Consider the following 12,812-nt stretch of genomic DNA (forward strand, 5'->3'; position numbering starts at 1 on the left):
GCTAGAGTTACTCTGGCATAACTGGTGCTTCAGCAAATGGAGGAGACATAGCTAATAAACTCAGTGCAACTGGGTTACAAATGCAGAATTGAAAAGATTCGTTAGTTGCATGCATTGTACAGCCTACAGACCATGTACACTGGAATCATAAACATAACTGCCACTGATACTAGTGGCCTAATGTTTTCACAGAAGTCTTCTGGTGATACTTTATCTATCAACTTATACTTACTATATCAGTAATTAGGATCACCTAATCTACTATATTTAACTTTTGAGTGATACAATTTCAAATTTCAAATTCTGTGATGAAATATTTGTGGCTGAGCTGGTATTTGAGTGTGAAATGCAGCTCAAAGCAGAACCAGAAATATTTTCAACTTGATATGGCAGGGAAGGAAATAATCTCTGAAACAAGAATTGGAATAAGATAAGTACTTGTGAAATAGTCTGCTCCTAAGAGGCTTTAATTTTAAATTGTCTCTATCTGTATTTTGTTTGCTTCTCAGACTTTTGGACAAGCCTTGATTTAGGGTGAATGATATGCACCTTATTCTCTGCCAGTTGTACATGGTCAAAGGTGATTTACCCTTGTATGTCCCATGTAGAACATACCACACATACACCAACACCCTTACTAAAAAGAATGGTTGTGTTGCTAAGATGTAGGTATTAACTTGCAAAGTTGCATGCACATGCTTTCTAGTTGGAAGGGGCAAAAACCTGTGCACCTATGGCATCTTATGCCCTTTTATTGTAGGTACCAAGCAGGAGGACACCAGAGTGGTAATAACATCTGCTTTAAACAGAAATCCAAGTTACAATAGAGAATGTGGGGACTTGGGGAGTGTATTAATGGTAGTTCTGCTGTTTAAATTTGGTGGGAACTGGATCTGACTCATTTGTTTCTTCTAATTAGAATCTGATCAAAACCTCACTGAAATCAGTGGAAGGACTTTCTATTCTTAATGGGAGTGTTTCCAGGAGCTTCAGTGGGTTTTGGATCAAGTCTAGAATTTATAGTGAGCCCATCATTACTGATGAATTCAATAGGGTTAAATTCATTCCTCCTGCCCAGCACAGAAGGGCAAAGCATAAAGATGTATGCTTTTCTTTTGAGTCACATAGCTGTATGTATTAAAGCTTGAGATGCATAAAGCACTTAAAGTGGCATAACGTCACTGGTGAACAGCATAGAAACAGTGCAGAAAGTGAGGTTTTCTAATAGTTTATATAGTTTTTGAAGTGGTTGACCAAGATGCATAAACTAAATTACGAAAATCAGTTCCAAAGACATGGTTTCAATTTATGAGGAAACATGTGGTTTAACATTGTTTTCCTAATTGGATCATAAACTGGAATGAAATTCTTGAAACTGACTTACTCTGAAGTCCTCTCCCTTGTTCTAGAGTTCTAGCTTATTAACACTGCAGGTACACAACTTCTTATGGCTAATCGTTTGTGCAATAAATTACATATAATCTAGACAAAGTGCTGAACAAAAGCCTTCAGCTGAAATAAAAGCCTTCAATAGCAGGTACTGTTACTTTTGCAGTTCGTGCTGGTTGAAGTGCGTCCTTTCCTCATCAGTGCCTCTTGTTAGAGGTGCAAGCAGAAATCTCTCTGTTAGGGCTTGGGGCACTTTAGTTTGTGGGACTGCATGTACAAAAAGCGTTGTAAATGGACAGAGTTTGTGGACTTTGTTTTCTCAGATGAGTGATGTAGAAGCTGGAGGAGCTACAGTTTTCCCAGATTTTGGGGCAGCAATATGGCCCAAGAAGGTAAAGTTTGCGTTCTGCTTGATTTCTTCTCTCTCCTGTTACTGTCTCTTCCTTAGTACAGTCCTGCATCCATTTAAAAGTCGGCTAATGTGACAAAGTGCTGTTCCTTGCAACTTGGTCGACAGGCTGCTATGTATCAAGGCAGCTGTAGCCGATCTTGTAGACTGCAGAGCTGCTTCCTTTATTTTGCAGTGTATAATGTGAACAGTTTCTGTGTAGAGCTGTTATTAACAAAAACACTTGTGCTGAGGTAGAACTCTTCTCTATTCTGAACATTGCTAAATCAATAGAATGGGACTAAGGTTTTTTTTTCATGTGCTGTCAGTGGTGGCCTATGTTAAAGTGCTTCATAAGAGCCTGCAGCTGAATTCATAGGCATTTCCCCCCCCTTACTGTAACCTGAATAATTATATTGACTAGGTTCTGACTAATCCAGATCTGATTTCACTTTTCAGGGAACAGCAGTGTTTTGGTACAATCTTTTCAGAAGTGGTGAGGGTGATTATAGAACGAGGCATGCAGCTTGCCCAGTACTAGTAGGGTGTAAATGGGGTAAGTAATACTCCTTTAGGAAGAAAACCTGAAGGAAGGCTCATGTGTATGCAAAGCTGGTGATATACTGAACCCTTATAACAGCATTTAATAACCTGGGTGTTGCTGTTTTAATTACTGGAGTAATTTGGCCATAAGGAAAACTCCCACCATCAGTATCATGTAGTATTAAGCAGCTACATTGTTCAGCTGTAGCTTTTCTAGTGAGTTTGTTTTGTGTCAATGATAGGACAAAGTATGTAAAAAAAAAAAAAAAAAAAAAAAAAAAAAAACAAAAAACAACAACAAAACACCAAACAAACAAAAAACCCCCCAAAAAAACCAAACAAACAAAAAAAACCCCAAAAAACCAAAAAAAACCCCCAAACCTCACTGGGTTTGTGTAGTGTATCAGCATCAGGATCACTTGAATTATCACTTGACTAGAATCAGGTCTGTTCCTACAAAGACTTGTGCATAGCTTTAACTGCAAAAGGAGGAGAGCTCCTTGTAAGGTAAATGTGAATGTCTGGACACTGCGAATTTCTGCTAACTGCTGAAAGCTTCTCAAGGTTCATGTCATCCATTCCCATACCCACCTCTCCCAGCCTCCAAGGTATTCCCCTGGAGTGCCAGAGCAGACTGATCTATAAATGATACCAGACCCAGAATACAGTGCTCTGTTACTGTTGGCCCCAGAATTGTGCAATTGGAAAGATCCTTTCTTCCCCAGTCCTTTGCGTATTCCTTTGTCTTTCCCATTGGATGGGTAGAGAAGTATAAGCAGGGATCCTCAGATTGAGAGATGAGATTTTACTTGCAGTAACGGTCTGGGTTGTGGTGATATATGCACTGGGTACATGGTGGTAGCTAATTTCAGTAACTAATTTCATGTCCTTGTTCCACAGTTTCAAACAAATGGTTTCACGAAAGAGGAAATGAATTCTTAAGACCTTGTGGGAGAACAGAGGTTGACTGAAACCCAACCTGCTGCAGGCCTTCGTTTCTCTGTCTCCTTTTCTACTGTTGTTTGTTCCAGTTCATTTCTAAGAAATGATCCATCTTTTTCTCCAAGAGTCCTGGCACTTTACCAAAAAAGGACAACAAATTATGTAACACCTGTGAAAGAAAGTAAATGGCATTGTACACATACCTGTGTTTTGGTTGCTGTTATTTCCATGTTTCCCCCTGCCATCCTCCTTTGACCTGCCTTCTGCCCTCCCAACTTTTTCTGTACTAGTGGTGCAAACAGTGCTGTGGGTGATTCAGTATGTTTGGGTGCCTGGTCTTGTGCCTTTTGTACCTCAGAAGATTTAGATGTTAAATATTTCTTTGAACCAAAGGGGTTTTTTAAAAGTTTTGTGTACATGTTGATTTTATTGTATTTCTATGGATCACAAGTTTTGAAACAAAAATAAATGTTCTTGCCATAAAGTGATTCTCTATTCTGTGTCCTTAAGAGGTGTATCAGTGCTTGGTTTTAGGGAGCAGTGGGCCTTTACTTTTTCCTTTATTGAGGGCTTGTTGCTTGGTTGCCCTTTTTCTGTAGAAAATACATCATGGTTTTGGACAGTGTTTTATTTGCTGCTCCAGCACATGACACAGAACTGTTGCACCTTCTACTGAAGCTGGAAAGGTTTAATTTGTGTACTGAAACTATAATGTATCCTGGGAGCAGGCAGGCTGCCCATTTTGGGCCAACGGCAACTGTCATCTCAGTGGTATTACACTTATGAGAAGCCTTTCCCTGTGATGTTAACTTTTCTCTTGTGGGACTATCTATTTTTGATGCAAGCAGTTACAAAAATCTGAAGCCTTTCAAGACTTTCAGCAGTCTTGACAATTCTTGATTCTAAAAGTAGGCATCTTTGCCCATGAAACACTGCGTTTTTACCACAGGAACACCTGATCTGGCAGAGCTTAACATCTGTTGGAGGTGGTAAGATGGCTTGCAAGCAAATCTTAATCTACTTTTGTAGACTGGAGCAGGGTTTTGTCTTGGCCTTCAGACAGGCTGGGAATAATCATGCCCTTTGGGCACAAGGATTCGGATTCTCCTTTGCCTTTTTGCTTTGTTAGCATGTGTGTAATGGCCACAAGCCAACACATGGAGGACAGTGTTGTCCACAACAGAAAGGAAATCCCATTTCTGAATTATAATTCAGAAGAAATGACAGTTAATTACTCAAAAAAAAAAAAGCAAACTTATGGAGAAATAGGCAAATGTTTCGAAATGTAAAAACTCGCTGTTAGTATTAGACTGTTGTATTGATATGCCACTGTGCAGAGTGGATTAACTTCAGATCTCTCACTGGCCATTTCTGGTATGGGCATGACTTCATGGGAATATGGGTGACTGCAGGTGAACTTAAAGCCAAAAATGGTAATGGTTTTACAATCATAATTTACGGCTTAATATATGAAACTGGCTCGAGAAAGTGAAAGAAATTTCAATTACACTGAAACATCCAGTTGCAGTCATGATTGTCATATGACAAACACTGGTTTCCTTTGTGCTTCTCTGCCCTATGTTGTGCAAAGACTGGATGAGCCGGAATGAGGTAATGCTTAAAACCACTGTCAGACAGGATTAGAAGCAATGCACCTGCTGTCCTCCTAGGAAAGACTTGTGGAACAGAAGGGTTTTATGTGTTAGGTATAACATGTCATCAATTTATTCTATTGGTAATAAAGCAATGTGATTTAGCAATATATGTTCCTGTGCCCCTGAATCTTACATGTGAGAAATTTATGAACTTAATGGTTATTGCTTTGTTTAGTCATTTAGAGGCAGCATGTAAGTGCATGTATTCACTAAAGTTTTGATTTTTCTGTTAAACATACAGAACTGGCTGAAGAGAGGTCTTGGGTTGCCCAGGCAGAGACTTGTTGAGCTCCATTTGTTAATGATACTGAAATGAGAGGAGCATTTAGTCTTGTAAATAAGCTTTGTGTGAACAGTTATAGCAGGTAGCTATAGGAATTGCAAGATTTTTTCCTAAAAGCTTTCATGACTTAGCACAGCATAGCTCGATAGTTGCTCTCTAATCTCTCAGAGCACTCCTTTGCTTGCCATGAATGTTGTGGTTGTTGGCTGGCTGTTCAGAGTATTTCATTGTTGACCTCTAGTTTTCTTAGTAAAATCTCTCAGCACAATATGAACTTCGGAAATAAGGAGTTTTGCTTTATAACAAAGCATTCAACATATGACAGCCTCACAGATGTGAAGAAAAACTGATGATGAGCCAAACCCACAATCTCTGGTTGGAACACTTTGGATTTCAGGGAAAGGAAGAGGAATCTACTTAGACTTTCTGTCAACGTGGTATGTTGACAGATAAAGTTCACAGCAGGACTCTGGCCAAAAATCTGCACATCCCACTTCTGAAATAGTGTAGTTGGCTGGGAAATACCATTGTTAACTGTGTTATGCTGAACTTTCTGAGCTAATTTTACTTGCTTCTTTTCTCTGGGAAAAACTATCCTTTTCTCTGAGTTGTCTTCCACCTTGCTTCAGTCTGTCCCTGAAGTAGGATGTGATGAGTGTGGATGCAGAACTGCTCGAACACTAAGCTTCCTTTTGTGCTGTGTGCAGGATTCGCTTACTGCTAATCTGATCTGAAGAATAATAGCTATTTTAGAGAAAAGAGCATATGTGACTCGTGGGCATTCAGTAACCTCCCAGGCATGTTTGTGTAGTCTGGCAGATTATATTCCCTATTCCGTCTCCTATCGTTCCAGAAGATGAACATGGCAATTAGCCTAAAATTAAGCCTAAGGGATAGTTTTTAGACCTAAAAGAGAGAAGATTCGTATGCTGGAAAAAATAAGCCTTCCTCCATCTAGGCATAGGGAGCTTCTGCCACTATATCACTGGTATGGTAAGTACTTAAATCTTGTTTAGACTGAAATGGTTTTTCTCCTGACATACTGCTGACTCTCCTTTATTTCACAGGGTTTAAGTACTTAGCACCGATGTTTATATGCACTACAAAGGCTTGCTGTGGACAAGTGGCTGCCAGACACTTTGAAGTGCTTTGGGACGCTTCAGAGAGGTCTTCAGGTCACATCTGTTAGCATTAGCTTGCTGACGTGGTCTTTAAGGCACTGCTCTGTGTAACAGGTAATGATGAAAGCAGGTACCATGTGAACTCTCATGGAAAGATGGTCTCTTATCACGGCTTATGTAGTCATAAGAAGAACAACCACCCGCAGCCCATGCCAGTAATCCACGTCCATTTTGAGCGTGTGGTTTCTTAACCCCTGGCCTGAATGCTACTGTGTGGACACACGCTGTGTCACTGAGCAATTATGCAGCCCTCCAGCTGGGCTAGGAAATCACCTAAAGCATAAATGTTCAGCTGCGCAGACTCAGTAAAGTACTTATCTTCTTTTCTTCATTAGAAGTTACTTCTCTCTGCTGTTACAGTGGAAAAACACATGAAAATCATCTATCTAATCACCTTAGAGGGAAAAACTGGCACCCAGAGTAAAATGTCTAGTGTGAGTGGAGGAAGGGTTTGTCTGTGATAGACAAGGGAAGCCATGTGAGCTATGGCAGAGAGTAATGGGGGTGTTCTGCTGGGAGAGGGACCATGTTTATATTATACAATAGTTGTGTACCTCAGCTGAGCTATAAAATCCCTAATGTGAGAAGAGGAAGGGTCTTTTTTCAGTCATGCCAAGTTTTATTTGAGATGAGGATGGGGGGTGTGTGTGTAGATAAAAGGCAGTCTAGGGTATAGCTGTCTCCCAAGCCTCTTCCGTTTGTTCTTCCTGTAACTAGTGATGATGCTGGGGTATGGTTCAGCATAGCGTGTGCTCCTTTGGCCCAGATCAGAAGAATTCCTGTCAGGGACTCTGAAAAGGGCCAAAACCCAACACCTGTGAGCTCTAGGTGATGGGAATTCAAAGAGACCAATTTCAGATGTGTAGTCCTCTGCAGGGAAAAGACTACATAAACCATGTGTGTTGAGGATGTGTTTATTTAACCAGAGGTCAGCACTTGTCCTCTGTAGTGATTCAGATAATCCCTTCCTAAATGCACATGTGGCTACTGCCTCTGTGCTGCCCTCGGGGTGGTTGTCTCCTGTCCCTCTAACGTGGAGGTGAACCAGAAAAGGAGGACAGTTCCAGTTAAGTGCTTCCAGACCAGTGCAGCCCCAGGAACCCTTCTGTTTGATCTAATTCCAGCTTCCTGACTCCTGTCTTGGTCTCCCTTCTCCCTCTTGTCTACAACATCACTTTAACTCTGGAGAGGCATCTGGGTGGCTCTGCCAGCCTTGTACTGCCAGCAGCACAAGGGCAAAGGTGGATACCTCATCTTCCACATACTTCGCAGTGATAGGCAGTGCGCAGGTCAGGGTCTTTCCCCCGTGACAGCGGACTGTCATGGGACACACTGCCCAGAAAGCAAGCCTGTTGTTCTGGTGTCTTTGGACAAGAGTGTGAAGATCATATACAATAACAGTAGCGCTAAGGTATGGTTAACCCACGTGTACCTTGCACCTCAGTGATGTACGCGGATAGCAGGCTGATGGCTTTCACATCCCGTACAAACAATAGGTTTTCAATAATTGTAGGGTAACCCTGGCTTGGCTATGAGTTTTGATCATCCATACCTGGGAAGTGTCCATGCGTTTACCTGCTGTGTGAAGAGAGTGAGTAAAGCACATTGAGGAAGAATAATGAAAGTGAAAATTTCCCAAACGGGTGTGGGAGAGGTGCTGGATATCTTGTGAAGACACAAGGCTAACCCCAATGCTTTGCACGTACCCTCTGGGATGCTTGTGTAGGTGAGAGGAGAATCTTGCCTACCTGCTGCAGTGCTCTTTGGAAGCTGACCTTTCGGCAAAGCCAGGCAGTCCGCACCCCATAACTTACCTCTGCTTACCCTTTTGCCCACAGAATCACCACAAAGGCTTTGTTTGCAAAGCCCTGGGAGAAACATCCTCCCAGGCGTTCTCCAGCTTTCAGAGACTGCCTTTGGCTCGGGCATACACTTTAGGATGTTTCTTTTGAAATTTCTAGTGAGTCTGAAAGAAAGTCAAGGATCAAACCAAGCTGCTCACTTGATGTTACACATCAACTGGGTCAAAACTCACTACACAGCTGAAGAATTATTTTTCCTTGAAATCTGGTTTTCTCCTATGCTCCAAGGGCTCACAACTGCATCAGCAACTTATATGGGAAACCAGGGTCCCGGTGACCCGAGCTCTCCTCGCAGCACGTTGCTGTGTGTGGGCAGGCGTAACCAGAGCACGCACCAGCACCCAGCTCTCTGACGGGAGGAAGGAGGTGGTTGCAGTTTTGGTTTCCAGCTGCTGGGGCAGGTGGGCAGTAGCCGCAGCGGGGATGTGATAACGGCTGCAGGATGGGGGTGGGCAGCCCCCTGGCCACAGCTCACATCTCTGATTAAACTCTTGCCTGCCGTGTGCCCTGCAGAATCTTCGTGCAGCCCAGATACCGAAAACAAAGCCGCATAGGGCTGTTTGCTGGCAAATGAGAGCATGGGTGAAGCTGTTTTGCAACATGTTGTTTTGGGCTAGAAATATACTTTGCCAGGTGTTTTGGATCAAGATGTGGGTCGGAAATGGCAGACCTGAATGTGTCCTCAGTGTAACCCTGGTGTTTGTTCTGGGGCACCTCTGAATAGCGTTTATGAAATGATCCTGGTTTTCCCTCCTGTGACCTGAGCAGGGTAGGGCACTGCCCCTTCCCTCCTGCTGCGAGAAGGGACAGGCTTCAGGTGGAGCTGTGCTGAGCTCTCGCCCAGAACATCCTCGTGCTCCTGCTTCCCGGTGCTTCTGCTCCCAGGAGATGAAGACAACCAGAAGAGCTCCACTGCACTGGCATTGTGGTGCCCTTTTATTGAAAAAATAGAATAGCCAAATCTAGAAGGGGTTAATTCTTTGACCCCAGACTGGGAGGTGGCTTTTCCTTCAACATTTGCTGCATCAGGCCCCCACCTGCAAAAGAGCGCCTGGATTCAAAGGTGCCCTTTTAGCCTCGTACTCCAGCGTGGAGGTGAGAGCCCTGCAACATCTGAAGCCTGATGGTGATGTAAAATTATACAGGAGCGAGCTGAACAAATACCAGCAGCCCTTTATGTGGTGGCTAATCTTTTAGGGCCTCGGGGCACTTTATCATTCCTTCATAGCTGCAAGAGGATATTGCAGTCAGTGTCTGCAGTCTGTATCTGCAAAGATGATGGAAGATTGGACGCTGCACTGCCAGACTACCAGAGAACAGACCTGATGGGACCTGATGAATTTTCTGAATCTTTGCTTGTCTGGGCCAGGGTGGAGTGACTCACCCAGCCCTGCTCTCCAGAGGTTCAGCAATCTTCTACCCATGTCCATTTGTAGACCAGGACAGAGAGTCTCCAAGTGACTCATCGCCTGGAAGAGGAGCTGGAGTAATGGCTGATGCTGACACTTACCCCATCTTCTGGAGAAGATGAGTTGGGCCCGTGGGACTCCTTGTTCCTTGGCTGTGGAGCACTTGTCTGTGCTTTCATTTGAGCGTGGCAGCCGCGCTCAGCTGGTGAGCACCACACACCTGCGATCGAGGTGCACAACTGCCCGTGGGGCATCGCTGAGCCCTCTGCAGAGCGTGCGGCCATGGCCAGGAGCGCTGGCAGCGAGATCTCTCCCTGGTCCTAGCGCAATATAATGTTTTTGCTTGGTTCTGCATTGATTTCCTCTGCTTTAATCTTCTTGAATGAGGGCAAACAAATGAAACATTTCTGACTCAGTGAGGTCTATGAATTTGTAAGCCCTAATACCACATGTGGCCTTAGGCTGTCACTTCCTAAAAAGTGTTAACTTATTCACGCTCTCTGATCTGGCTTTGCCTCCACACATGTATTCTGGTGCGAGAAATACTGCAATATGTGCAACATGCCCGTGTCTGCGGGAGGGAGGGGGGTGCTGGCTGCGGCTGTTCCCAGCCCGCGGCAGCTCTGCAGCCCTCACCTTTGCCATGGGAGGCATGTGCTTGTGGGATGTGACCCTGTCAAGAAAAAGCCAAGTCTGGCTCTTGCAGGTGTCCTCCTTTACCGTGCAAAGGTTTCGTTTGCTTCTAGCATGGCTTTCCCCAGTTCCTCCAGCAGCTGGGAACACGTGCTCTTTCTCTGGACAAGCTGGTCGCAGTTGCATCCCACCTTCTCCCCAGCTCAGCCTCTCACAGGGGCTGCTCCGGCTCCGCGTTAGGAGGGAGGGAGCTGTTTCGAATTAGCAGACGAAGCGGCTGAGGTCATCGAGCTCTTATTCATGTAGTTTTACCCTTGCCAAAATAAATGATGGAAATCTCTTACCAACCCCATCGGCCCAGCCGCGGCTCTGCTCACTGACCAGCCTCCCCCATGAACTCTGCTTGCAAAAATTGGCACGATCCCCTCTGCAGCTGGATCCTGCTAACGCCCCCATGGCGGGGAGCACCCTGGCTTGTGCAGGTGGCAGGGGGATGGGCGCCTGCTGGGTGCTGCTGGCTCAGAGCAGCCCCTTAGCAACTGTGCTGGGTTAGCAGGAGCCGGTGAAGGGCACTAGCGGGTCCGGGAGGGCTGGTGCTCAGCGCAGAGGACGCAGACGTCAAAAGAACTGGTCTCGTACAGCACAGGGTGCAGCTGAGCGGAGCAGCGAGTCGGCAGGAGCAGCGTCCTGCTGAAATCTCCCAACGACCGTCACACTTCATGTTTTTGTCGAAGGTGCAGGTGGTGGGTTTGCTGTTCCTGGGGGATGCTGAGTCCCGCAGGCAGCTGGGCGGGCTGCCCCTCGCCCCCGGCCACGCGCCTGCCCCACGCTCCCTCCCAAAGCTGCCGAAGACAGAGTTGAGCTTCTTTTCCACGGTTTGAAAAGGCACCCTAAGGAGGAAGGCTGCCAGAGGCGACGGGCTGTGGGCTCTCCTGCGGGTAAGTGCATCGCCAGAGCGGTCGCGCCGTTTGTCTGGGGCTGCGCGGGTGGGTGCTGGCCCCGGGGTGGCCCTGTGCACGGGGGAGCTGCCCCGGCAGGAGGGCTCTCTCGCTCCTGCTGTGGGTGAGACCTCCGTAACACCATCATCTTTTGCATCCAAACAGAATGGATGAAAATCTGCATTTTACTCTCGTTTTGGGCAACATTATGGACACCAAGTAAGCAAAAGAGTACATCAATGGGGTATAGGCATCTGTTGGATTTATCTGAAAAAAATGAATAAGAACATTTATGAGAATTGCTCCTGTTAATAAGGAGAGGCTGAAAAAACGTTGGTACAAGTGCTTGAAATTTTTTCTTATTTGACGAGGACTTTTAACAACAAAGAGGAGGAATTTCTGTTTAACAAAGTCTGCTCAACTTGTAGTGAAATATCTCTCTCTCTGTGGAAAACATATTTGAAAGGCCGAATCTTGCTATCTACCTGCTTAATGTAGTTTTAGTATAATTTGCATCCAGTACAGTTTTACTTGCCACCCCTGGGGACTGGGAGGATACGGGGGAGCTCAGGGACACCATGTATGCAGAGAAGAGCCATCTGGGTATGGCAGCGTGGTCTGATACGCTTTTGGGCACTGTCGCTGGGTGGAAACGTCCTACTATGTCACATTTAAGCAAGAAAGAGTTTGTGCATTACATACATAGATCGTTAAAAAAAAACAATTTCTGCATTAACATGTTGCACAGAAATTCAGATTGCTCAATGACTCAGAATTGTAACTGAGTAAGACTTGAGCATCTGAATTGTTACGTGCTCCCATCTTTGGATACTCCTTCCCAGAAGAGGTCACTTGTGATTGCGTTGCCTGTGATAGGAAAACAGCCGCCCCCCCGGCGCTTCTAGTCAGAAGCTTTGCACAGGCTGTATTGCTGTGGTTTTTCATCTGTGTGTTTTGCTCTGAGTAAACCATCACTTGGATTTTCTAGATAACTAGCATGGTTTTATTCACAGGAAAGAGGAAACGGCAAACTCTAGTTGGTTTTGAAGTGGTACATGAGAAACATTTGTACGACTTTGGGTGCGTTTAAAGGTAGAGGACAGCAGCCGTAGGCTGTGCTCGCTCCACTTGCCTCCTCGGCGAGCAGAGCCAGCCGGGTCTCGTAGCTACCAGCAGCGCGTAATGCGTGCGTGGTCCCTGAGCTGCTGGGGGCTGACCGGGCACCCCTCGGCCGGCACTTCCCAGGGCTGGAGCTGGCACCAGCGTGTGCTTTTACATGAGTTCAGAGTAATATTTCCATCTTTATTTGTTCTGATTTGACCCCGATGGTTACAGGCAGCAAAACCAAAGGCTGGGGCAGCACGCTGGTCCCCACTGCATCTAATGAGCGATGGGGTGACAGCAGCCGTCGGCAGCAGGAGCGGTACCGGGTGTGCGCCAGCATGGTTAATGCATTAACCACTGCTGTGCCGCTGCTCGCTGCGAGACTTGAGAGCAGCATTAACTGACAACGTTGGGAGGTCTGCTTCTGTGAGGATGGTCTGATTTCTGCTTCATGCCACTAGATCTTACTGTTAAGTCTTTTTTTT

General features: G+C 45.3%; 1 protein-coding gene across 3 annotated transcripts in view; it reads left to right on the top strand.

The window, feature by feature from the left end:
- Nucleotides 1-3,746, top strand: part of P4HA2 (prolyl 4-hydroxylase subunit alpha 2) — a 30,916-nt gene extending 27,170 nt beyond the window's left edge. For 2 of the 3 annotated variants that reach the window (XM_075164534.1, XM_075164533.1), the window contains exons 14-16: nucleotides 1,713-1,781; nucleotides 2,237-2,333; nucleotides 3,221-3,746. In XM_075164534.1, the coding sequence (XP_075020635.1) occupies nucleotides 1,713-1,781; nucleotides 2,237-2,333; nucleotides 3,221-3,291 (237 nt within the window). In that variant the 3' untranslated portion in view covers nucleotides 3,292-3,746. The remainder of the gene's footprint in view (nucleotides 1-1,712; nucleotides 1,782-2,236; nucleotides 2,334-3,220) is intronic. The other variant, XM_075164535.1, reaches the window with a different exon arrangement.
- The last annotated feature ends 9,066 nt before the right edge of the window (nucleotides 3,747-12,812 follow it).

Source organism: Calonectris borealis, chromosome 15, assembly GCF_964195595.1.
Source record: "Calonectris borealis chromosome 15, bCalBor7.hap1.2, whole genome shotgun sequence".
In the NCBI taxonomy this organism is placed as follows: domain Eukaryota; kingdom Metazoa; phylum Chordata; class Aves; order Procellariiformes; family Procellariidae; genus Calonectris; species Calonectris borealis.